General features: G+C 44.8%; 1 protein-coding gene across 1 annotated transcript; it reads right to left on the reverse strand.

The window, feature by feature from the left end:
- Window positions 1-407: 407 nt before the first annotated feature.
- Window positions 408-27,075, reverse strand: LOC103668483 (quinone oxidoreductase-like protein 2). Its single transcript, XM_040636246.1, has 10 exons — window positions 26,990-27,075; window positions 26,803-26,911; window positions 24,367-24,463; window positions 22,987-23,045; window positions 22,395-22,460; window positions 21,544-21,653; window positions 20,048-20,129; window positions 16,040-16,221; window positions 13,338-13,566; window positions 408-496 (listed from the first exon to the last, which is right to left on the reverse strand). The coding sequence occupies exons 1-10, from the start codon at window positions 27,037-27,039 to the stop codon at window positions 428-430; spliced, it is 1,053 nt and encodes a 350-aa protein (XP_040492180.1). The 5' UTR covers window positions 27,040-27,075; the 3' UTR covers window positions 408-427.
- Window positions 27,076-27,109: the final 34 nt, after the last annotated feature.

Genomic DNA, 27,109 nt, shown 5'->3' on the forward strand with positions numbered 1-27,109 from the left:
TAGTTTAAAGGTGGGAAAGCCAGTTAGGAAGTTACTGGAATTAACAGATGAGACATAATTGGGCAGAATGGAAAAGAGGATAAGGAGGTGGAGCTGCCTTAGAGGCCGGGATGACAGAGCCCGGCCACTGGCGTATTACGAACAGGATGACCATACCCCCCGCTCTGCCTGGGACACCTGCCTTCCTGGTTTCAGTACTAATAGCATCCTTTCACTCTCAAAGACATCCAAGTTAGGGCAATAAAGCGTATGTCACACTGATTATGAGGAAAAAGAAAACAGAATCAACGGTGACTCTAAAAGACTTTGAATCTGGATTAATAAGGAAAGTAGTAACACCTTTAGACACACAGGAGGGAAATGAGGTTTTTTGGAAAGATAATGAGTTTGGATTTGGACACGCTGAGTTTGCTGCTGAGGTGAGGATTTATTTAAGGGAGATAAGCACCTTGCCCGTGGATTTGCGCTGAATCACATGAAGGAAAGCATCGTTGACCTAAAAAAATTCAAAAAAAAATGTGGTCACGCTTGCATATTTCAACAAACAGTTGTTGGTAGTTTGAGTCTTCAAATAGCTCAGATATCAAGATGTGTCTCCAATGACGTATATAGAGCTAACTATGCAATACTAACTAAATAATTAATCACCACAAACTCAAAGGAAAACAATAATATTTAAGAATAACCCAACCTCGAAATTTTTCTGTCTAAAGTATAGTTTTCAATGTTGTCAGATAAATGACAGCAGGTAAAAAGTCCTCAGGCCTGTCCATACTCTATTGCAATATTTCTGCATGTTCTAGTTTCTGAAAGAATACAGCCACTGCCAGAAGAATCAATAGTTTGATATTTTACAATTTTTATCTTTTTATTAAAATTCTCCTGTGTCCAGTGTAACTGAAATCGCAATCCACCTCAAATCCTATTTTTTTTAGAAGTACAAGTTTATAAAACGTAAATTAAGAAGCAGCCACAGTCATCAAGACAGTGTGATACCGGGGAAAGAATAGATAAACGGATCAATGGAACAAATTAGAGCCCAAAAATAAACCCACAAATACAAGCAACTGATCCTTACCAAAGGAGCAAAGGGAATTCAATGGAGAAAGGATAGTTTTTTCAAGAAATGGTGCTAGACTACTGGGTGTTTACCCCAAAGATACAGACGTAGTGAAGAGAAGGGCCATATGCACCCCAATGTTCATAGCAGCAATGTCCACAATAGCTAAATCGTGGAAGGAGCTGAGATGCCCTTCAACAGATGACTGGATTAAGAAGTTGTGGTCCATATATACAATGGAATATTACTCAGCTATCAGAAAGAACGATTACCCAACATTTGCTACAACATGGATGGCACTGGAGGAGATAATGCTAAGTGAAATAAGTCAAGCAGAGAAAGACAACTATCATATGATTTCTCTCATCTATGGAACATAAGAACTAGGATGATCGGTAGGGGAAGAAAGGGATAAAGAAAGGGGGGGTAATCAGAAGGGGGAATGAAACATGAGAGATTATGGACTATGAGAAACAAACTGAGGGCATCAGAGGGCAGTGGGGTGGGGGGATGGGATAGACCAGTGATGGGTAGTAAGGAGGGCACATATTGCATGGTGCACTGGGTGTTATACGCAACTAATGAATCATCGAGCCTTACATCGGAAACCGGGGATGTACTGTATGGTGACTAACATAATATAATAAAAAATCATTAAAAAAAAAAAAAGAAATGGTGCTAGAACTACTGGACATCCACATGCAAAAAAAATGAATCAAGACACTGTTCTTACATCATTCACAAAAGTTAACTCAAAATTAATCTTCCGCCTACACGTAAAAGGCAAAACTATAAAACTTTCAGAAGGAAACAGGAAAAAAAAATCCACATCCCCTTAGATCGGTAGTGAGCACCTAAGCATGATCCATCAAAGAAAAAACTGGTATGTCGGACATCATAAAATTACAAACTTCTGCTCTGCAAAAAACACTCAGGGGAATGAGAAGACAAGCCACAGCCTGGGAGGAAAATCTTCGTAAAATGCATGACTAAGAAAGAACTTGTACCTAAAATATACAGAGAATTCTTAAAACTCAACCATAAGTTGGAGCGCCTGGCTGGCTCAGTCAGTGGAACGTGCAACTCTTGATCTCGGGGTTGTAAGTTCAAGCCCCGTGTTGGGTGTGGAGAAGACTTAAAAATAAAATCTTTAAAAAAAAAAAACTCCATAAGAAAACCAACAACCTCATTACAAAGCAGCAAAAAATCTGAACAGACTCCTCATCAGTAAAGACAGTCCGACGGCAAAAGAGCACATGAAAAGATGTTCCACGTCGTATGTCATTAGGGCAATGCACGCGAAAACAAGACGCCACCACACACCTCTCAGAAGAGCTAGAATCCCGAACGCTGACAACAGCACATGCTGGCAAGGAAGAGCAAAAGGAACTTCTTACTCATTGCCGGTGGGATTGTATCATACAATGAATCCAAAATGGATTCCTTTGGAGACAGTTTGGTGGTTTCTCACAAGGCTAAACACCATCTTACCATGTGATCCAGCAATCACCTTCCGAGGTAATAAACTGAAAAGTTAGGTCCACACAAATGTTTATGGCACCTTTATTCACAATTGTCCAGACTCGGGAGCAACCGAGATGTCCTTCAGCAGGTGAATGAGTAAACAAACTGTGCTCCATTCAGGCAATGGAATGTCATTCCACGGTAGGAAGAAAGGAGCCATCAAGCCACGAAAAGACACGGGACAATCTTGAGTGCAGACTGTTAGGTAAAAGAAGCCAGTCGGAAAAGGCTGTATACTATATGATTCCGACTATATGACCTTCTGGAAAAGCCAAAACTGTAGAGACAGTAAGAAGATCAGTGGCTGTCAGGGGTTGGGGTAGGGAGCAGGCGTGAATAAGTGGAGCCCAGGAGATTCTTCGGAGCAGTGAAGCCATTCTGTATGATACTGCAATGACGGACACATGACATTATACATTTGTTTTGGCAAAGCCTGTAGAACCATACAGCACAAAGAGTGAGCCCTAATGTAAACTACGGACTTCAGTTAATAATAACATATCAATACTGGTTTATCAATTGTAGCAAATGCACCACACCAATGCAAGACGTTAATACTAGTGGAGGGGCACCTGGGTGGCTCAGTCGGTTAAGCGTCTGCCTTCAGCTCAGGTCATGATTCCAGGGTCCTGGGATCGAGCCCTGCATCGGGCTCCCTGCTCAGTGGGGGGCCTCTTCTCCCTCTCACTCTCCCTCTGTGCTCTCTCTCTCTCCTTCTCTCTCCCTCCAAATAAATAAATAAAATCTTTAAAAAAAAAAAGTTAACACCAGTGGAAACTGGGTGGTAGGAGAAGGGATATATGAGTGTGCTCTATACTTTCTGTTGAATTTTTCTGTAAACCTAAAACTGCTGAAAAAGCAAAGTCTCCTGATATTTACTAAGATAAACAACAAATGCAAAAAATTAAAATTGAAAAAAACAGAGAATGGAGGAAAATAGAAGTGTCATTATTTGCATATAATAGAATAATCTACATAGAAAAATTAATCGAAGCAACAGACAAGCAAATAAGAAAGGTCAGCAAGATCGTGAGGGATGAGATCAGCTAACAAAAATTACTGACGTCTCTCTGTATCAAAATAATCAAGTAGGAAATATAACAAATAAAACAGTACTCTCAAAGGCAAAAGAAACAGTAAAGTACTTAGAATTAACATAACTAAGAATGATCCACAAGACTTTATGGAGAAAAACTTTAAAATCTATTTAAAAACATGAAAGATCTGAATAAATGGCAATATATCCCTGTTCACAAATAAGATAACATTGTAAAAATATCAATACCTTCCCAAATTAATCTAAATAGTCAATGCAATTCCATTCCAAATTTCAGCCAGATATTTTTTAGGAACTAACCAAATCTATTCCAAAATTTACCTAAAAGTGCCTGGGTGGTTCAGTTGGTTAAATGTCTGCCTTTGGCTCAGGTCATGATCCTGGGGTCCCGGGATTGAGTCCCACATCCCCTCCCCCAACTCGTGTACTCTCTCTCTCTCTCTCTCTCTCGCTACGTCTCTCTCTCTCAAATAAATAAAACCTTAAAAAAAAAGCCACAAAATTTACCTAAAAGGATAAAGATTCACAAAGAGCTAAATCAAATTTTTAAAAACAACTAAGGTGGAAGAGTGATCCTTCCAGATATTAAAACATACTTCAAAGCTATAACAATAAAAACAGTATGATACCATTATAGGAACAGAAATCTGAACCTAGGGAATAGAAGAGAATGCAGAGTGTATCTGTGAACTTGAAACAAGATGAATTTGTTTCATTTTCTTACAGAAGCTTCACTTCTCAATGGAGAAACAACGAACTATTTGGTCTGGGAAAACTAGCTCACTACAAGGGGAAAAATAAAAATTGGTTACCTAATTTATACCCAATACAGAGGTGACTTCAGATGGATTCAATCCTTATGTGTGAAATAAAAGTATAAAGTTAGTAGAGGGGGCACATGGCTCAGTCGGTTAAGCAGCCGACTCTTGATTTCAGCTCAGGTCATGATCAGGGTCCTGGGATCGAGCCCCACATCGGGGTCCCTGCTCAGCTGAGAGTCAGCTTGAGATTCTGTCTCTCCCTCTCCCTTTGCCCCTACCCCTGCTCACGCACTTGCTCGCTCTCTCTCTAAAATAAATAAATCTTTATTTTAAAAAAGTTAGTAGAGAAAAATAGAGAAGATCACTGTGGCCCAGATATGACAAAGGACTTTTTTTTTTTTTAAGATTTTATTCATTTATTTGACAGAGAGAGAGACAGACAGCGAGAGAGGGAACACAAGCAGGGGGAGTGGGAGAGGAAGAAGCAGGCTCCAGCGGAGGAGCTCGATATGGGGCTCGATCCCAGGACCCCGGGATCACGCCCTGAGCAGAAGGCAGACACTTAATGACTGAGCCACCCAGGCACCCCAGTCGAAGGACTTTTTAAACATGTCCCAAATAGCACTAACTCACAAGGCAAAATATCGATGTGTTCGATTACATTAAACCTAGACAAAGGCGACAGAAAAACGAGAAATTTGGAAGGACAGACTTTTGCAAAGTCTCAAACTAACATCTAGAACCTTGCTACTCACAGGGTAGTTCAAGGACCATAGGCTTTTGCATCATCTGGGAGCTTATTAGAAACGTGCAATCTTGAGCCCCCTCCCACCTTTACCAAATCATAATCTGCATCTTAACAAGATCCCCAGGTGTTTCATGTGCACATTAAAACTTGCGAACTACAGATTACACAAGGAACTTTTGCAAATTAGTAAGAAAGAGGCAGGAAGCCCTATAGAAAACTGCACAAAGGGCTTAAATTACTAAACCCGAATGTTTACCAGATCTATAAAGAGATGCTTACATTGATTAGAAATCAGGGAAATGCAAATTAAAATAATAAGATACCAGTTTATGCCTTTCGGTTTGGCAAAAATCAGAAAGTAGGACAATGCCACACAGCAACAGGGTGGCGAAGAAAGAATTCGCACGCACTGCTGGCAGGGGCATAAACTGCTCAAGTCATCCTGGAGAGCAGTTTGCTGTCAAATTCAGTCTGCATACAGCCTGTGCCCCAACAACCCCACTTCCGGGAAAATACTTCCAAAGCAACTTCGCACAAGTCCCGACTGTGAGACTGTGGATGCTAGTGCTGATTATGGTGGCAGGGAACCGGGTCAACCCCAGCGTGCATCACCGCGAAGCCAAGCTGTAAACTAGCAGGTGCACACCACGGTCTCTGCAGCGGCGGGAAGCAATGAACTGGAAACAGCACCAGCAACACAGGCGATCTTAACAGGACAGCACTGAGTGCAAAATGAAGAAGCAAAATAAGGCCTACAGCACAACCCTGTGCTGTTATTTGTGTAACTGGAAAATAAATTAGCAAACAAAAAATTACATGTTTTACAAGGAAATATAAATCCAAGGACACGTATCAAACACAAGAGTGGAGGATGGTAGTGGGTCATGAGGATAAAGGGAATAAGTAAATACAGACATCCAGAAATACACAGACATAAAAACAAAAGATGGTCCAACAATGCAAATGTGCTTTGAAATGAGAAAAATGAATCACCAACCCTTCCCACTTAAAATCCTTCCCCAAAAGCATAGAAAAAAATAAATAAGTAAAAATAAGCAGAGAAACCAATCAATCAATCAAACAAATCCCATTCTCGGCAGCACGAAATCCCTGGTTTCAAAAACATCTGCCTTGCAGGTCTTCGTGCCTTATAGAGACCTTTCCAATCCATGCAAATTTAGACATACTCAAAGGAGCTGGAAGAGGTCGAAGACACGTGTTTTGAAACATGCCTCCCTGCCCTGTCACTAGGAGGCACAGCTCAGGCGACTCACAGCAGCATCTCTCCCTGTCAGTTTGAAGCCGCTTGTTCCCAGAGATCTGTCACAGCCCAATGACAGAAAATACTCAGGAAAGCAAGCATGATGTGAGATAGTGATACTTCTTTTACCTGGCATCCTAGAGAAATAAGGAATCTCCTAACAAGTAAATCTTAACATAAAAAGAAAGCTGTCCCTTTAAGGGCCAGAGCTTCTTTTTAATCATTTTGCATATAAATATAAAACCGTGGGGCACATTTACCTAACTTCTCTAAAGATAATATTGGCAGGAAGCATACACTTTTGTTCCATGATCTGGGAATCTCTTAACTCTGAACGTCTGTGATTTTCCCTTCTGTTTTTCAGACATTCTGTTACATCTCTGTCCAGTTGCCACTTCTGCTGTGATTGTAGACACTTCTAAAAATAATCCAGCTCTGTCCCCTTTCCACCCTGTGGCTTCTATACAGGCTGGGAAAACAGACAGCCAGTGGCCTGAAGAACTGGATGCTTAGTAAGTAGGATAGGGCTCTGAGTGAGAGACGAAGAAGGGAAGCGCAGGGCACCAGACCAGAGTCTTCCGACAGCTAATTTAGATGCCTGGGGACATTTTCCTCCTTCTGCATTCTACTGCTGCAGAGAGGGAAGTGCTCCATCCCGCTCCCCTGAGAGATCCACAGGCCCTTCCCAGAACCCGCCCTTGCAGTGGGTGAAGCCATCGTTAAATTTGTCTCTGGAGATATGCAACCCGGAACGTGGGGGCAGGGTGAGGATACTGCTTTTGTTTTAGGTTCCGCTGCTGGAATTTTTAATTAGCTTGTCAAGCAGGAATAATCAGAGTAAGCTATAGCTCCCTAAATACATCATGCTGATTCATGCCTCCTTAGAAACCATCCCTTCCCCCTATCATAACCCTGTCCTGAGAGCTTCCCGACAAAACAAAGACATTCCTTAAGTCTTCGTTTTTATTGACTGGCGTACAGAATGTACCCCATGAAAGTTGATGAGTAAAATGAACTCATGAATGAATGAATATACCTGGGACTGAGTGGGATTGTTTTTAAAAGGTAAAAATGTTTAGTGATACACAGTCCCATTTGAATTATATTTATCATGTCATTGCTCTAATACAAGTTGATCTGAATCTCCTTTTAAAAGTCAATGCATTTTACCAAAAAAGAGATACAGCTGACAAATAAACATATAAAAAGACACTCAAGATCATTATTCAATAGAGAAAAGCAAATTAAACCCACAATCAGATACCACCAGTTACCTACTGGAATGGCTAAAATGAAGGAAAACGACCTGACAGTGTGAAGTTCTGGCAGGTGCCCGACTAGACTCTCATATATTGTTGGTGGGAATGTAAAACGATACCACCGCTCCGATACGTAGTCGGTAGTTTACTAAAAGTTAAACATACAGCAGCAAATCAGTACAAACAAAATCCTGACGTGTACAAACAGAAAATGCATGCTAGAGCACCAGCGTCTCCCCCAGGATACACCAAAAAATAGAAAACCCACATGCTATGTATGGGCTTTGGTGGGAATGCGATAATAGTGGCCGTGTCTTCAAAACCTGGGCGGTAGACCCAGCATCCGAAGCGCTTGTAACAAGGCAGAGAGAGAGCGAGCAGTGGACACAGTCAAGCATGCCTCTTCCTGAGAACCACAGATAACTGGCATTTGTAGGATCTGCACAGATTTCTTTTAAACTGACATTCTTACCTAATGATGTTAACGAGGCACCATTGGAGACTGGGCGGAATAAACCTGCTCTGTAAATAACGCCAACTAAATGTCTGTGCAAATTTATAAAAATTAAACCTACGCTTAGCATGTGACGCAGAAATCCCAGTCCTAATTTTTTTTTAAATGTCTATACAAAACTTGCAAGTGAATGTTTATAGAAGGCTTATTCATAATCACCAAAAACTAAAAATAATCAACCAACTATTAACTGATAAATGAAAAAGTGGTGAAACATCCGCACAATAAACACTCTTCAGCAGGAAAAAGAAAAAAAAAAAAAAAAGAACAAATTACTGACACATGCAAAACCATCGGGGCGGGGGGCGCCTGGGGGGCTGCGTCGGTGAAGCATCTGCCTTCAGCTCAGGTCATGATCCTGGGGTCCTGGGCTCGAGGCCACATCAGGATCCCTGTTCAGCAGGGAGCCTGTTTCCCTCTCTCCCTCTGCCTCTCTTGCCCTGCTTATGTTCTCTCTCTCTCTCTAATAAATAAAATCTTGAAAACAAAAAATAAAAAACAAAAAACATGGGTGAGCCTCAGAAGTATTACACAAGGTTTGAAAGAAGCCAGACTGAAGAGACTACCTCCTGTATGACGCCGTTTATATGACATTCTGGAAAAAGCGAAACAATGAGGAGGGAAAACAGACCAGTGGTTGCCAGGGGCTGTGGGGTAGGAGAAGGGGAGTGATGACCAAGGGGCACAAGGGCACTTTTCAGAGTGATGGAACCATTCTATATCGTGATTGCAGTGGGGGGGTTACATGACTATATGTGTTTGTCGAAGCTCGGAGTGAATTTTACTAAATGTAGATGATGGCTCAATAAACCTAACTTTACAGAAAAAAGTCAAGCCGTGTATTATGAAACACAGATATAAATAAATCTTCAAAACTAAGTGTCAGCCTGGGTTCCTTAGAAAATAGAGCCTTGTCAAAACGTATGCCTTAGGGGCCCTTGGGTGGCTCAGTGGGTTAAGCAACCGACTCTTGATTTCGGCTCAAGTCATGATCTCAGGCTTGTGGGATCAAGCCCTGGGTCAGGCTCTGCACACAGAGGGGGACTTTCCTTGGGATTCTCTCTCTCCCTCTCCCCCTGCCCCTCCCCCTACTCTCTTTCTCAAATAAATAAATAAATAAATAAATAAATAAATAAATCTTTAGGAAAAAAATGTATGGCCTAACGCTTCACTGCAACCCCAGGGAGGCAAAGGTGGGAAAGGTGAAGTGAATCAAGGAAGGTGGTGTGTGTTACTGATCCGGAACTGGTCACGGCTCCAGGGGACCTCTCCAGAGAGGCCATATATAGAACCCACTGCTTGTCGACACACTCCATCAGGAGGAACAAAGGCAACAATTTGTCTCCTGTCTTTCCCTTGTCAAATCCTACCCCATGCAGTAAGCTCCGCACCCCCACCTTCCCAGCTGTGTTACCCAGACCCCCGCATCCAACGTCTGGAGAAGCCAGCACTTCAATAGCTCCTTCGGATCAGCACCGCATACCAGGACCACAGCAGCTCCCACCCTGAAGAGCACGTTGGAGGCCCTGCCTAGGCTCAGCCCCCACCCCCCACCCCCACGCCAGGGAAAGCACTCGACCACCAAGTGTTAGGAGATGGGCCCTAGGGACAGGGTCTGGTTGTATGACAGCAGGGATCAGTGGTGTGAGCCATCACTAGACAAGGGTGGCAAGGGGCCAGGGCCTGGGGCAAGTGTCGCTGGCGGATATGGAGAACCCTATATACTGGGTCTGGAAGAGTGGACTCAAATCAATGTACTCTCTAAACTTAAGAGAGTAATTTAATTTTTAAGAATATTCCACACATACACTCAGGAAACTCCAAGTAAACAATTTCTATCAAATCTATTGATGTGGTGACCTCCCCTGACCTCACCTGACGTCACCTGACAAACAAGTTCGGATCTCTGAGGTGTAAGTCCTATGTCTGGTTGAGACGTGTGTGAGCATCTCCCTACGGAAAGCAGACTTGGCAGCTCCGAATAAGGCCATCCCCTGGACAGAGGACAGCGCTCACGCAGGGCCCACCCATCGGGCACAGATGCTACACTTCAGGAAATAATAAATTCTAGTTAAAATTCAAAATCTAAAGACTGCCTCTCTAATCCTGCCCATGAAATGTCCACGCAAATGTGTTACAGCTCATGGGACCTGAGAAAGCTCAGCTCTGTATTTCATAACGAGCCAGATTTTGCTTTACACAATATAGTAAGTGTTTGCTATGTGCTTTTACATGTGTTATCTTATTTAATCTTCACAACGACCTTAGGAGGCAAAGTATATTACTGCCCTCATTACAGATGAGGAAACTCAAGCATTAGAGGTGAGCAATTTGCCCACAGCCAGTTAAGTGGTAGGGCCAGGATCTGACCTCAGGTGGTCTGACCTGATAGCCTCCTGCCCTCAGTCATTCGACAGATACATGAGTACCTGCCAGGAGCTGGACACAAAGAGAGGCGTGCCCCTGCCCACATGGAGTTTACGGTCTATGGAAATGACAAGCACTGAACAATTACAAGTAGACAAAGAAAACGCACAGAGTGCTACGGGAGCTCAGACCTCGTGCCTACTACACAGGCTAGGGTACGAAGTATGTAGTTATTAATATTGACTATCAGGCCAAACCTATAAACCCATATATTCGGGAGAATATCAAGCTAGGAAGCACTGGTGTCTCCGGTTATTATATGTATATACTTGCGGTCATTTTCTGAGCCCGGGCAGTTTCTGACAAATAATTTTGTTCTAAAACATTTAGAGATTTACATGAAAAATATTACCCAGGTTAAGTGAAATTAACTATATATTCATTTAATCATCTTCATTTTAAAAGAACAAAATATATAAATTCTGCTAGTGCTTGGGAAAGGTCAAGCGTCCTGGTAGTTTTAACTGTAAGACAGCTCTTTCACATAGATAATTCTCCAGTGGATGAACGAACTTCATACTCTAGAATAAGGTTTCTAAGAAGCAACTTCCTGGCTTGCTTGAGGAGAGAGTCCGACATAGCCATAAGGAGCCCAGTTCTGGCGTCGGACCAACCTGGACTGGATTCCAGGTCTGTCACTTACTACATAATACCGAGTGGGTTTCTTAGCCTCCACGAGTCTTGATTTCTTCATCTGTAAAGTGTAATAAAAATGGCTCATACCTCAAGGGAGCATTATGAAGACAAAATGAGAAAATGGATGTTAAAGTGCTGAACACAGTTCTTGGCCCACAGTACGCACCTAACGCCTGGGAGCTACCACTTCTATCACTAGTCCTCTAAGTAGTTGACATATGGGGGGAAAAGAGAAGAAATTGTGAATGGAGGGTGTGTGAATGAGATGAAATGATTAGGAAGAACAGTCTCCTCAGAGGGCCCAGAGGTAGCAGGATGGTCAGCAGAGTGGGAAGAACCAGATTAACCCTGTATGTGGAGCCCTCATTGGAAAGCAGCAGGGCAAATGGAAGCCGACAGAAGGTTAGTGATTAGATAGTTAATTCGTGTTTAAGAGAAGAGAGAACTTCAGTGTGAGTGATTAAAACAATAATTCAGGGACACCTGGGTGGCTCAGTCCAGTTAAGCATCTGCCTTTGGCTCAGGTCATGATCCCACGGTCCTGGGATCGAGTTCCCACTCAGCGGGGAGTCTGCTTCTCCCTCTGCCTGCTGCTCCCTCTGCTTGTGCTTTCTCTCTCTCTCTCTGACAAATAAATAAAATCTCAAAAAAATAAAAATTTAAAAATAATAAAACAATAATCCCCGTCTGACTTTCTCTCCTGCCTGAGCAGCACCTGAACACAGGTCAGTGAGGAGACAAGGTGGTTCAAACCAGCCAGCGTTTGCGCACCTGTCCTATTATCCTCATCCTCTGTCAACAGGTATCCGTGAGCCTCGGGTAAAGCAAACCTCAGCTCGCAAGACACATGATAAAAGCCACAAGATGGAAGGGGACTCAGAAATTCTTGAAACGGGTGATCTTCAAGTTTGTAAGCTGCAAAACCTTTTCACAAAAGGCAGAACAGAAAGGTAAAAATGTGCAGCCACTCAGACCCCAGCAGCGGAGGGGGCCCCAGAGCCCAGGCCACTCAGGTCTCCCTCCACCTGCCCACATCCTGGCTGCGGCCCCCCTGTAGAGGCATGGAGACTGTAGGTCAGAAAGGAGAGGAGACTTCCACAGGGTTGCAGCTAGAGAAGGCAAAGCCAGAAGTAGAATCCAACCAGTTTTCCAAAGGCCAGTCAGGTTCTCTTTCTACCACCCAACACGACCCTCTGGACTGACATACGAAAAAGAAGAGGAAGAAAGTAAACCATGTTTGAGAAGAATATGCCCCATTATAGGGAAAAACATAAAAACGGAAGGCTGGTGGGCAAGGAAGTCTGGCACTGACAGCTCCGGCCCCCTAATCTGCATACGAACAAAACAGGGCGCCATCAACGGCTGACTAGAGTCACCAAAACAGTTTTTTGAACATTAAAGCAAATTAAACGGAAAAAAAAAAAGGACTTCACAGTGAATGCCTAACAGATTCACATTTACAACCATATTGCATATGCATGCACACAATTACACTTCGGAGGAAGTTTAAGCCACATTAACGGGACTGAGGGGGAATGAGAAAAGGGAGTGAAGAGCCAACAAAATTAACTACGGTGACTAATGGATGAATTACAGTCCTATGACGTGCGGCACGATTTAGTGTTTTGTTCACAGAACCTCAGTCTAGATCATCTGGTTGTACTTTAAAGCGTCTGTTTTCTAAAATCAAAGGTCAAGTTAAATGCTTCCTTCTTAGACGTGTATGTTATGCAGTTCAGAGTTCAGATAAACACGGGTAAATGATTTTCTAAAGTAACATCACTTCCCTCTGCTTAAGAAACCAATGACGTAAGGAGAGCCCTCGAAATCCAGCTCCTTCGTGGCCTGCGCAAATTCAGTCTCCCAGGTGGCTCACTGGGCCTGAGGCGACCGCCATTCAACCCAGGAAGACCTGGAGAAATCCTGTCCCCCTGCAGCCTGTGAGACCCCATTATTCTGCACTGCATTTGTACCTTTTCATTCCATAAAAGGAGGATTTATGGAACCCAGAGAGAAACTACCCAGTCGTTTGACACCGATTAGGTCCTGGGGTTTAGTCAGCCACATCCCATCCCTTCAGAGCGTCTCACCTCCTCCAGCTTAAAAACCGCTCCGATGTGTGGCTGGATGCGCCCTTGCTGGCAGTACTGAAGAGCCGAGGACAGGGTTCTGGAGAAGACGGGAAAGTTCTGCTCTTTGTATCTGCTCCAGTATAGCCCCATGGCAGAGACATTCTTCAAGAGCAGAAGGTTGGCCGGAACAGAAGCAATGGTTCCTCCAGCAAAACCCACCACCACGATCCTGCCCTCCCACGCCAAGCTGGGGGAAGAAAGGACAAGGAAAGGAAATTATTTTAAAAAGGAACATATATATATATTCACACTCATTGGGATGGCTACTATAAAAAACAACAACTACAGAAAATAACCAGTGTTAGCAAGGATATAGAGAAACCGGAACTCTCATGTACTGTCAGTGGGGTTGTAAAATGGTGCAACAGGAAAACAGTATGGAGGTTCCTCAGAAAATTAAAAATGGAACTACCATATAATCCAGCAATGCCACTTTGGGTCTATATCCAAAATCACTGAAAACAGGGTCTTGGAGAAATAGCTGCACTCCCTCGTTCAAAGCAGCACTATCTACCATAGCCAAGAGGGAGAAGCAACCCAAATGTCCATCAACCAAGAGATGGAGAAACGAAATGTGTCATATACATACAATAGAATATTGTTCAGCCTTAAACAGGAAGGAAATGCTGTCACATGCTAAGACATGGATGAACCTTGAGGACATTATGCTAAACGAAATCAGCGAGTCACAAAAGAACAAATACTGTATGATTCTACCTATATGAGACATCTAGAGTAGTCAAATTCATAGAAAGTAAAATGGTGGTTACCAGTGGCTGGGGGGAGGGAGAAATATGAATTATTATTTAATGGGTAAAGAATTTTAGATTTGCAAGTTGAAAAAGTGATGAACATGTTTCACAACAATATAAATAGAGTTTACACTACAGAACTATATACTTAAAAATGGTTAATGTAAAAAATGGTTAATATATGGGGCGCCGCGGGTGGCTCAGTCGGTGAAGCGTCTGCCTTCAGCTCGGGTCGTGATTCCAGGGTCCTGGGATCAAGCCCCACATCGGGCTCCCTGCTCAGTGGAAAGCCTGCTTCTCCCTCTGCCTGCCACTCCCCCTGCTTGTGCGTTCTCTCTCTCTCTCTCTCTCTGACAAATAAATAAATAAATAAATAAATAAATAAATAAATAAAATCTTGGGAAAATATATTTATTAAAAAAAGGTTGATAGAGAAAATTTTATGTTACATATTTTTTAAATCACAATAAAAAGTGTAGAATGAATAAAGCAATCTACGTTAACTGGTAGAGAGAAAAAGTATAAGTTACCAGGGAGGTGGGGGAGGGGAGGAGCAGTTATCATTTAACATGTACAGGGTCCTCGCTGGGGAGAGGGACACAACATTGTGAGGATACTTAATGCCTCTGAATTTCACACTTACAAATGTTTAAAATGATAAGTTACGTATATTTTACCACAACTTAAAAAAAAAAAAAAAGCAACCCCCAGCTGGAAATTCCTCTTGACCTGACAAGCTGGCAGGGGTGAATCATTCTATAGCACTTTGGATTCTGCAGGAAAACATAAAAATAAGCCATAAGCAGGGCACCTGGCTGGTTCAGTCAGTTAGCATATGCTTTCGGCTCAGGTCATGGTCCCAGGGTCCTGGGATACCGCCCTGAGTTGAGCTCCCTGCTCAGTGGGGAGTCTGCTTCTCCCTCTCCCTCTGCCTGCTGCTCCCCCTGCTTATGCTCTCTCTCTTTCTGGCAAATAAATAAATAAATAAATAAATAAATAAATAAATATCTTTTTTAAAAAACTTGTAACATCTTTGATATAGAATGTGTGTATCTTTGTTTGGCTTTTGCTTTTTGCTTTTTCTTCTTTAGAGGGAAATGAGAACCGCTTCTGATAACACTGTTACCCGTTACTCAGAAGGCAAGAGGGGCATGAGAGCTAGCAGCTCTCTGTCCTGGCTCTCTACGGAGTCGATAGCCTCCTTCCTTTGCTTCTCTGAGCACAGTGTAGTGATGTTCAGGGGCCAGAGAACCAACTGGGTCCCTTCTGTGGGTAAGCTGTTCTGTCCGCTTCTGTTTCTTCAACTTTAAACTGAGATAAACCAGAAAATTGTGCTTGCCAGGACGACAGGAGAAATGAAGTCAGTATTAATGGAACACTCCAGAGTCTCTGGTTAAAAACAGAATGAGAATTGGTGTGGATATAACAGTCTCACTAAAACTCGCTGGCTGCTTCTGAAACCAGTGAGATCAAAAGAGTCTGTACTTTGGTGCATGGTGAACTAGGGACCTGCCACCACCCCTCCCCCTGGTCCTTCTAACATCTGAATGATGATGCCAAGAATTACCAACACTACGTACATAAAGTAGTTAATGGGGTCCGGCATGGCTGACTTTAACACATGCATAATTTCTAAAGCATTCAATATTGCCAACTAGAGAGTCTGCAGTCATTTTCTGGATATTTTCCAGTTGGATATCTTGTTTTTCTATATTTAAGCATTTCCTGATTTTCCCTCTGCTTCTATTCCTTTTCACCCTCCCACTCAGCTGTTCCCGTTGATGCCGAAGCCTACAGGAAAAGTGAGCAGCAAAAATGGAAAAGAAGTAAGGCCAGAAGGAAGACAGGTCTGGAAAGGTTTCAGCAGACCCCCAGCTCCAGCCCCTCTGGAAAGTCCACCGTACGCACCTGCGGAGCGCCTCCAGGAAGACATCTCCTCCCACAGTGTCGATGGCCACGTTCACCCCAGCACTGCCCACCAGGGTCCTCACTGCCTCCTTCAGGCTGCCCCGACTGTAGTTCACGACGGACTGTGCACCCTTCTGCATCGCCAGCTTGCACTTCTCGTCACTTCCGGCTGCAGCTATCACCTGCACAGAGAACACAAAGCTTCTGATGATCCAGAATATGAACCAAGAGGGGCTCACCCTACCTACCCAGCTTCCCCTCAAAGGGTACTACCCAAGGAAACCAATGTGACCTTGCTGCCCTAGCATCAGTCTCCACCCCACACATCAGGGCCAGCACACAGCACCATCACACTGGCCCCTCCACACCCACTGGCCACGGGATCCACAGTTCCAAGAATCCTAAAACCCCAATGTGTCTAGCTAGGAGAGGATTCAGGAGACACTCAGAAAGTCTTTTCCAAATATGGATGAAACCGTCATTTCCTGAGCACCTACTATGAGTTAAGTAGTAAAGGTACCCAAGCTTATGGGGCGCCTGGGTGGCTCAGTTGTTAAGCATCTGCCTTCGGCTCAGGTCATGATCCCAGGGGCCGAGGATCGAGCCCCGCAACGGGCTCCCTGCTCAGCGGGAAGCCTGCTTCTCCCTCTCCCTCTGCCCCTGCTTGTGTTCCCTCTCTTGCTGTCTCTCTCCGTCAAATAAATAAATAAAATCTTAAAAAAAAAAAAAAGATACCCAAGCTTAGAGTCAAGATAGCAAGATACAGCAGTGTGAAGGTAGGGAAGTACAGAGGGTTGCAAAGTGCAAAGGAGAGGTAGCCAATCTAGATCGAGATCTCAAAAGGCTTCTCAGAGGGTAAAACATGATTCAGTAAAAAAGATCTTGAAGATGGAAAGACCTGAGTTCAAATCCTGACTCTGCTCTCAACTAGCACTGTTACCTAAGACAAATGACTTAGTAAGAACTAATACTTACATAATGCTTACTGTGTGCCAGGAACTCCTCAAAGCTTTACATAAACTCATAACTCAGTCTTAAAAGCCCAATGTTATGCACACTACGAGCATCCCCATTTTAGAGATGAAGAAACTGAAGCAAAGGAAGTTACGTAACTTGCTCAAGGTCACACAGCTAGTGGGAGGGAGAACTGGGATCAACCCCAGGTTGTCCATCTCCAGAATTCACGCTTTTAACCTCCACGCTGCCCACCAGCTTCCCTAAGCTTCAGCGACCTCATCCGTGAAACAAGATTTATTTTAAAAATCAAATGGAATACTGTACATAAGGCACTTGGAAAACAAAGTGCTAGATAAATTGAATCTATTATTGAACATACACAATCATTTATTGTATTTAAACCTCATAAGAACATTACAGGGGCAGTATAATTACGCCCATTCTATAGACGGAGACACAGACCTAGAGGTTAAGTCATGAACCCAGGCTTAGACAGGTAGAAGGTGGTATAAGAACCATTCAAACCCAATGTTGCTGCCTGACTCCAAAGCCCATGCTTTTCTACTCCATCTGCCTGGGAGAAAACCACGCTTAAAGCCTGGCAAACATGGCCATGGGCCATCCTGTGAGCAGGTCTGGGGTTTGGAAGTCTCCAGAAATGCTTCCAACACATAAGCACTGCCTAGAGGTGACTTATCCCTGGATAGCACCCACCAGCCCGAGCAGTTTGGCCCCAAGGTGACACTGAGAACTTGCATTCAAACACACAAGATCATCGGTGCCCTTAGAAGATTTCAAACTCACCCCTAACTATTTGAACCTGACAGCTACCCTCAAGTACTCCCCAGGGGAACCCTCTAGTAGCTTCACATAGCGCACAGACGGCAGACCCCAGCCTAGGGTCAGGGAGTTGACGCCAGTCTCAATTCTCACAAGGGTGCCTGCGAGACCTGCCACGAACCCGTCTCCCTTGGCGTCTCACTTTCTTTATCTGTGAAATAGGGATAATAAACACATTACCCATCTCCAGGGGTTTGTTAGGCTCGGAGGTAAGATAATTGGTGTGGAGGCACTTTGAAAATGATATGAAATGCTGTGAATGGAGGTTGTTCTCAAAATAACCCGTTCCAAGTAGGCGGCATGATGACATTTTTAAAGTTATTTTTATTATTTTGTTGTTGTTTGCTTTTGCTGCAAACCATGATGGCTATGAAAGAATATACAGCTTGAATTAATTTTAATATCGGAGTTGAAGTGAATTTTTCTCTCTACTTAACCTACCATGTCTAATCATAACAAATGGTGCAATTTTATCTTCCTAGAAATGGTAAACAGTCAGTGGCTCTAGACAAGGAGACTAATTTTGGTCTCCCCACTGAGAGGTGCTAAAAGCCCTTGCTTTGACATGAAATGTGTTAATATTCCATGGAGAGCCTCCTGGTAGCTAAGATCGCTTTCAGAACTCACATGTCCTTCCCAAAGAGAACTTAATGCGAGAAAGGAGAGACACCCCCTGAAAAAATTCCGGAGCAATCCAATTATCTCCAAACCTGGGTATCTCGGTGCCTTCTGGATATCCCAACTGCACGTACCACAGAAACCTCACACTTAATGCTTCCCAAACTGAGCTCGTCGTTCTCTCCCGTGTTCTCCACGAAATAACGGCAAATCCACCAGTTAACCTAGTTTGCTCCTTCCCACTCAATGTCTAATAATAACAGGTTCCCTTTTTAACAGATTCTTACCAACATGCCATTCCTCCTAGCAGGCGTACTGCACGTGTAATTTCAATATTCCCACAACGACCCCATATGAGGAAAGCTTTATTTCACCAATGAGGAAACTGAAGCAATTAAGCTAGAGGCAGCGTTGGAATCCGAATGTAGGTCAGACTAATTTCAAAGTCCTTGTTCCTTCACCTGTATGAGGATCAAACTCTCTATTTTCTTCTACTTCAGTATCTCTCAATTCATCCCTTCCAGTGTCTTGGTTCAAGTATCATCACCGCCGGCTTGGATGGCTCCAAGAGGCTGCCTTACTGCCTCCAGACTACCCCTGACCTTGCCCCATCTCGCATCCCCACTGCTACCAGAATGAACTTGGCTACATGCAAATATGATCCGGTACTTCTCCGTTTAAAGTCCTTAGTGGCTCCTGAGAGCTTCCAATAAGGGTTCAAACTCTTCAGCCCCTCATGATCGTGTCTCTGCCTTTGTCCCTAGAGTCATCTTCCACCATTCCCCGCACCACCCCCCCACCGATGCTTTGCTCCACAGATGCTACTTGCAACTCCCTGAACACATCCTGAGACATCCCATGTCTGTTTTCTGACATGCCCTCCCAGCACTACAATGGCCTTCGCCTCCCTTCTTCCTCTATTCAACTGCTACCAGTCCTACAGAAGTCACCTGAAAGGCCTACTGTCTCCAAGAAATCTTCCTTATCTGACACCCACAGCCTCAGAGCGATGCCCTTGCAGAGACTTGGGTCTTTCTTTCCTTTGTTTATTCTTTTGTTCAAGAAATAGTTATTGAGTGCCTACTATGGTCTAGCTACCATGCCAGCTGGCTGGGACTACAGTAATGAGCCAAACACACACTGTCCCTGCCTTCATGGGGGTTCCAGTCAGGTAGGAGGGAGACAGTAATCCAATCATGACCCAAGCAAAGGATTAACCACACACTAAGGTGTGTACCATGGGATGCTGGGAGAGAATCTACAAACAGCTGGGGGCGGGGGCGCGGTGGACAGCTTAACATCTCCTGAGAGACAAGACAATTCAGAAAAGCTTTACAGGTAGAGGGAACAGAACCTGCAGAGGCCATGAAGTAAGTCAGCTCTTGCCAGGTTCCGGTGGCTGGAAGGACGAGTGATCCACTCCCATGTCCCCTCACCAGTCTGTAGACAAATAGACGGCAAGACCCTACTCTGGGTTACTTTATAACCTCAGTGCCTCGCCCACCATATTTATGAACAAATGAATGAATATATTCTATGTTTGAAAACTGGAGGCATGACTTTTTTTAAACGGAGACTCTAACACACAAATACCTGAGCGTGAAGAACATTTGTTGCCACATCTATTACCGCCAGGCCTGTGGCTCCAGCTGCTGCCGTCACCAAGACAGTTTCTCTGCCAGAGAAAGAGGAACGTTACTTCAGAAACCTTCAAAAATCATCCAATCACATGAGTTCATGAACATTTAAAAGCAAGAAGAGAACTTAAAGGCCATTTCACTCAGCCCTTCACGGACACCCGTTCTTCAGTGTTTGGAGTGGGCTTATGTACGTGACTGCTCGGTCAGTGCAGATTTGGTCCAGCTGAAGACTTCCCAGGAAAAAATATTCCTTACTCTCTCTAGGGAGCCTCTTCCTCGTGACAGGGACAACCCTTTCTTTCAGCTACCACTCCAATTTCTGCTTCAGAAATTCTGTCCTAAAATCATTGTCATACTGAACATTGCTGAATTTTAGAAAGTGGTGATCAAGGAACAGCCACCGCTCAATTAAAGTCACTTCTCTGGAGCAATTCTGAGTCTCTCTGAAAAGGGCAAAAGGCATATATTTCAGGTAAAGTGGGAAACTTCTGCACCTTTGAGTCTGAAATACCCTAGTTAGGCATACCGAACCACGCCTCACAGAAACAAATACCACAGGGCTCCATTAAAACCAGACTGAAACAAGTTTACATAAACCAACTCTCTGAAATTGTAAGGTTTCAGGTGCCTGGGGGGCTCAATCGGTTAAGCGACTGCCTTGGGCTCAGGTCGTGATCCTGGAGTCCCAGGATCAAGTCCCACATGGGGCTCTCTGCTCAGTGGGGAGTCTGCTTCTCCCTCTGACCCTGCCCTCTCTCGTGCTTTCTCTCTCTCTCTCTCAAATGAATAGAGAAAATCTTAAGAAAAAAAAAAAAAAGGTAAGGTTTTTGGGGTGCCTGGGTGGCTCAGTCGTTAATTGTCTGCCTTTGGCTCAGGTCATGATCCCAAGGTCCTGGGATCGAGCCCTACATCGGGCTCCCTGCTCAGTGGGAAGCCTGCTTCTCCCTCTCCCACTCCCCCTGCTTGTGTTCCCTCTCTTGCTGTATCTCTCTCTGTCAAATAAGTACAATCTTTAAAAAAAAAAAAAAAGGGTCCTAGGATCCAGCCCCATGTCAGGTTCCCTGCTCAGCAGGGAGCCTCCCTCTCCCTCTCCCTCTGCCTGTCTCTCCCGCCGCTTGTGTGCGCTCTCTGTCAAATAAATAAATACAATCTTTTTAAAAAATAAATAAATAAAAGAAATAAAAGAAAATGTAAGGTTTTCTAGGAGGGGATCTCCAGAGTGGCCAGGTTCTTGAAAGAGCTATTTCCCCAAATTCATACTGGTCAAGTTCACAGTCTTATCATTCCTCGGACACTGGACCCCTATCTTGGGTCACTACCTCCCTTTGGGCTTTCCTCACACAAACTGAACAAGAGCTAAAGGTTAGGGAGGGGAGAGGAAGGGGCAAGGTCTTGCTGGGCATTTCTGATCTCAGAAAGAGATACTGGGCTGTCTACAAAGCCTCTTACCCAGGCCGAGTACGTGCCCGATGTTCCAAAGCCAAAATAGCAGTGCCATAAGATACAGGCAGGGTAGCAGCTTCTCGGAGGGGCACCCTTTCTGGAATCCGCCACAGTGTCTATAAAAAGAGATAACAGTAATGTAGGGATTAAGCACGTGTACCTGTCCATAAAAGCTGCTCAGGAAACATTATGATCGGATTGAGCGACTGATTTGTAAAGGAACCGAGCCTGTCAGGAACCAAAACCCACCACAAGTCAAAACCAAGCAAGCTGTGACAACCTGGGTGTATGGGTCGTCACAAATCCCAAGGCTGGCATCTAGCTCAGGAAGGAATCAAGTTTCAGAGAATGGAACTGTACTGTAATCAATGAGTAGGATGTTTCTGTGTCTGTTTTACCTCAATAAAGTGGTGGGGAAAACTGTGTAATCTGCACCACTAGGGGCCGCCATTCACACCCCGTACAAGCCTACCCTCCACCCTGGCTGGCTCCCTTCCCAAGACTATCTCTTTCACAAGCTTGACGTGGTGGAGAAACCTATTATATCCAGCTCAATGCCCCAAACCAGTTTTTCTACCAAAACTACCTATGGTCCAATTGGACAGCCAGCCAGTCGCTCCAGGACTCGGAAAACAAAATGCCCTTCATCTCAGGGCTCCACACAAACAAAGCTCTGTGCAAGGGTTGTCACTCCGATACGGAAAAGGGCTTTAGCATTTGAAAGGAAGAAGTGCTTGGCTGAGACACAAATACAAAGAAGGGGGAGAGAAGGGTAACAAGGAAAGAGCTAGGTGGAGATTAAAGAAAAGAAAGGAGAAAAACAATCTCCAAGCTGACATATTGAGAGCTAGGGATACCTTTTGGTCAATGATGCATTCTTCAGCCATACCATTAAAGCCACTCACGCCAATAACTCGATCTCCCTGAAGAGAAAATACCATTAAGGGCTTGTTTAAATGCATGGCCTTGCCATTTACCTCTTCCCAAATTAATCAAAAAAAGAAAGAAAATCTTTCCTTCTGACCCCATAAGACACATCTGTTCAGAGTTAATGTTTAGTAAATAATTCAACCATCTTCTCAATACCCACACCAGGGTACCAAGACAATATGAGCACATTTTGGACAGGACAGAGTAAGGAAAAAGTTGAAATAAATTAAAATCCCAGAAATTTTTTCACAAGAGGCTGAAACTTGAGAATGTTCTATCCTCTCAGTAACTGAAGACTGAGGTGCTGCCTTCTTTAGTAATAAAAGGTTTGACGAAGCCAGGAACTTCCACTGGCTTCCTTCCTCCAATTCAGAATTAGTTTCTTCCCCCTTCATCTTGGTTTCCCTCTGGTGTCTGTTGGCAAAGGCCAAAAGAAGTAAGACCCTCTGGCTACAGATGAGGTTAGCACATTTCTCATGGCTCCACACACATCAATTCCCTAGATTTCAACTCATTTACCTCTTTCACTGTGCTGACATCTGCGCCTGTCTCCAGTACAGTCCCGGAAAACTCCATTCCTAAAACAATTGGTTTAAACGCTAGGTTATCTATAAAGCCCAGCACCACGGAGAAGAGAAAAGCCTGATCAACAGGCCATCCTACCTGCTTTCTAGAGCTGAGAGGGCTTAAGCGTCGTCCNAGAGCGTTGTACCCAAAGCCCAGGAAAGTGAACTTAAGATTTCAGGCTCACAACCTGAAAAGTGACAGCAGTCCCACTCTTACCAATTTACAAATGAAAATTTCAAGAATGGGCAAAAACACAGAGAGGCACAGGTACACAAGTACTTTTGATCCTGCTCACTGGGGCCTTGGGCTCTTTACAGCACCCCAGTTACGGCACTCATCATATTGTATTTATCTGTTTCTGTGTCACCTCTTGTAGACTATGGGGCCCTCAAGGACATGAACTATATTTATTCATACAGTACTTGGCTCAATTTGGATGAACTGATATTGTCTGCTCTTTCCTCTTCCACCTCCAAAATTTCTGAATTTAATGATCATACATTTCCCACTTGTGCTGCCAGAGGAATAACTCCATTGACTACGACATTTTCCCCCCATCCAGCATGTCAGCAAATACAAACAGAGGGAAATGGTTCCAAATGTTGAGACACAACCAAACACCCCAAGGCCAAAACACAGCAGCTATTTTGCAATCACTGTATCCTTAATAGTATATGTCTGTATAAAATCTACATGTGCTATACACAATAAGCTATACTTCTATCTCTTTAACTAAATGTCAACAACAAAAAGCAGTCATTTGTCCACATATTCAGGAGCTAAATGTAATCAGAGTGGGCACAATGAAAATCAGACAGTGGACTGCTGGAAATGTATAAACTCTTTGTCCTCTTTCTGATCCTCTGATATTAGGTTTCTTTGGGAATGTGGTTCTGATGACTGAGAGTTTTAGCTGCAAACAGATGTTTATGATCCTTCGGTGAAAAAACAACACTGAGGCACTCACAAGGAATGGAAGGGAATGACGAGGACCAATGAGGATTCTGAGCAGAATCTGCTGGACATGATATGCAAAAATTCACTTATGAAATGAAATTCACAGTTCATTTATGCACCGTTAACATCTTTACTGAGCATCTACTAAGAGCCAGGCCCAACGTTAAGATGGGGGCTAAAGCTAGGGGCCAGACAGTCGTAGAACCTTCCCTCAGGGGGCTCACAATCTAGTGCTTCCTATCAGTGGCGAGGCTGACATATCTGACACATCACTGTGGGGACGTAAGCACCACCAGCGTCGCGCCCGAGACGCACACGGTTCTGAAAACTCTGTAGCTTCCTTCCCGAGCAGTCACTTGGCCCCTTCGTACTCACCAGGTGTGAAGGGAAGTTGGGGCTTTTCCTGATACTGACCGCGGCAGACCAAAATGTCAGCAAAATTAACTCCACAGAAATGGACACCAACTCTGACCTGCAAAGGAAACATAGCAGCAGGAGGCGCCTGGGTGTCTCAGACGGTGAAGTGCCCGCCTTCAGCTCAGGTCATGATCCTGGGATCCTTGGATGGAGCCCTGGGTCGGGCTCCCTGCTCAGCAGGGAGTCTGCTTCTCCTTCTTCCTCTGACCCTCTGCTCCTGCTCTCTTTCTCACTCGTGCTCGCTCTCTCTCAAATAAATAAATAAAATCTTCAGGGAAAAAAAGGGGGGGGCAGCAAGCAGAGTGGTGCTTGTCCACGGAGACAAAGTTCATTCAATTGCACCAAAATATTTCCTGAATGTCTACTATATGCCAAGGACTGAACTAAGTGCCCGTGTGCAATCATGAGGCACAATGGACAAGGTTCTTGCCTTCATGGAGCTAAGAGTATAGTAGATATCGGATATCTGTCTATGGCCATCCCACCTGAATGCATCCCATCTAGTCTGATCTCAAAAGCTAAGCACAGGCGGGCCTGGTTAGTACTTGGATGGGAGAAGAGAGACATCAGCCAAGTAATTGTGATGATTAACGTGTTATTACAACTCCTACACAAAATGTTAAAGAGAGAAATATATGGTGCTATGAAAATGCATAATGGGGTGATTTAACCTTTTGTTGAAGTCAGGAAAAACATCTCTGAGAAAGGAACACTTGAACTAAGAACAGCTAACACAACTAAATATGATGGCATGTGCAAAGGCCCTGTGATGGGATCAGAAGAAAAACCAGTGAGCTTAGCGCACAAAGAGGAGAAAGAGATGGGGCTACAGAGCAGGGTCCACACCGTCCAAGGGTATGTCGTCTTTACGGAGGCTCTGAGTCTTCACAGGAGGAACAATGGGAAGCCATTAAAGGATTTTAAGCAGAAGAGTAACTTGACCAGCTGTTCTGGGGATCAGCAATCATGGTGGAGGCCAGTTCTAGATCCCCGGCTTCTGTGCTTCGTGCCCATGCTAGAGCAGAGGCAGGCCTGAGGCAGTGTACCCAGCACTTTTTCTAGACCCTGTAAGCCAGTGCTTCTCAAAGTCTGGTTCCCAGACCACCAGCTTCAGTGTCACCTGGGAGCTTACTTAGATTTTCAAATTCTCAGGCCTCACCCTGACCTAAGGAATCAGACACTCTGGGGACAAAGCCCAGCAATCTGTTTTAACAAGCCCCAGCTGATTCTGACACAGGCTGAGAAGAGGGCTGAGAAACAGGAGAAAATGAAGGCTGAAAGAATCGCTGACGTTCATGTCTTTGTTTGCTTACATTTCCCATTTAGTACAGAGGAAGCCATGTTGGTGAGAAGACATTTCTATGGACAAAATGCATCCATTCAACGATGTTTTGAGTGTCTGCCATGTGCCAGGCACCATTCCAGAATATGAGGATTTGATGGTGAGTAAACCCACAGAGACCCAACTCCCATGAGCTAATTCCTTACGAGGCAGTGTCTGGGCAAAGAACAGAACAAAAGAGCCCAGCCTTCAGGCTGCACACACTGTGTGCGTGACACGTCAGTTGTTGACATGCATGGCCCACGTAGGTCCTCAAGCCACTCCACCTTGATTCAAGGATGATTCAAGAATAAACGTCTTTCAGCACATGAATCCCAGGAAGCAGACCAGCTGCCATGATATGCTCACTCAAATAATCCATTTCGCAACGGGGTCCCTGCTAGTGAAGTGACACTTCAGCGCTGTGGCCGCCTTGCTCCTTCTCATCAGGGGTCCCTGACGCTGAGGCTCACTGCTTGCTTCACCTTGTTAGAGGTTCTCATTCTCCATTCGAGATGACATCGTGTCACCAGAGAGGTCACCAGGCAGGGCCAAAGTGACTTCCACATTTCACTGGAAATGCCCACAATCCTAAACTAATCCCACCCCAAATCACGGCACTACACCAGAGCAGGGCACAAGGCACGTACTCAGAATTATAGGACAGACGTTACCGGACTGGTTTGGGTGAAGAGGGAGGACAGATCATTAAATGCTGACGCTGAAGAGGAAGCCAAGGATGGGGTCCATTTCTGTGTATTCAACCAATAACCTGCAAGGGGTTGTGCAAAGTCGTGTGCAAATCAGAATTGTCTGTTTCTAAGGCAACAGCTCTGGGGCCTTTCGCAAGAGGCCTGCATTTGAGTTTGGGGGAGCAATCTTCCTTCAACACTTGTGGCCTTTTTGTGAACCCCGAAAGGGCCCTTCTGGCCCAGACGGAGTTTAGCTCCAGGCTCCCGGTCGCCCCCTAGCGGAGCACTTAGGAATTCCATTCAGGACCGAAGCCCGCGGGGGTGGTGTGGCGGCCGAGGGGAGAGTGAAAGGGGGCGTCAGGGGTCCAGTCACCACCCTACCTCGTGAGGCCGGACAGGGCGGGAGGCGACCTCCTCGATGGCCAGGCGCTGCTTCAGCTCGGCGCAGAGCGCGGCGCGGTAGTGGCGGCCGCAGCCCGGCCCCGCCCTCCTGCAACACAGAGCAAGCGGCGGGTTACGGGGGTCCCCCGGCTGCCTTTCGGGGCTCAGGGGAGAGTCGGGGCCCCACCTGCAGAGCCACGCCCGAGGGAGGCACCGGCCCCGAGCCACCGCCGCCATGGCCCAGAGCAGGGTGGCACGCGGGCCGGGGCGGGGGGGGGGGGGGGGGGGGGGGGGGGGGGGGGGGGGG

Source organism: Ursus maritimus, unplaced genomic scaffold (genome assembly GCF_017311325.1).
Source record: "Ursus maritimus isolate PB19 unplaced genomic scaffold, ASM1731132v1 scaffold_2, whole genome shotgun sequence".
Classification (NCBI taxonomy): Eukaryota; Metazoa; Chordata; class Mammalia; order Carnivora; family Ursidae; genus Ursus; species Ursus maritimus.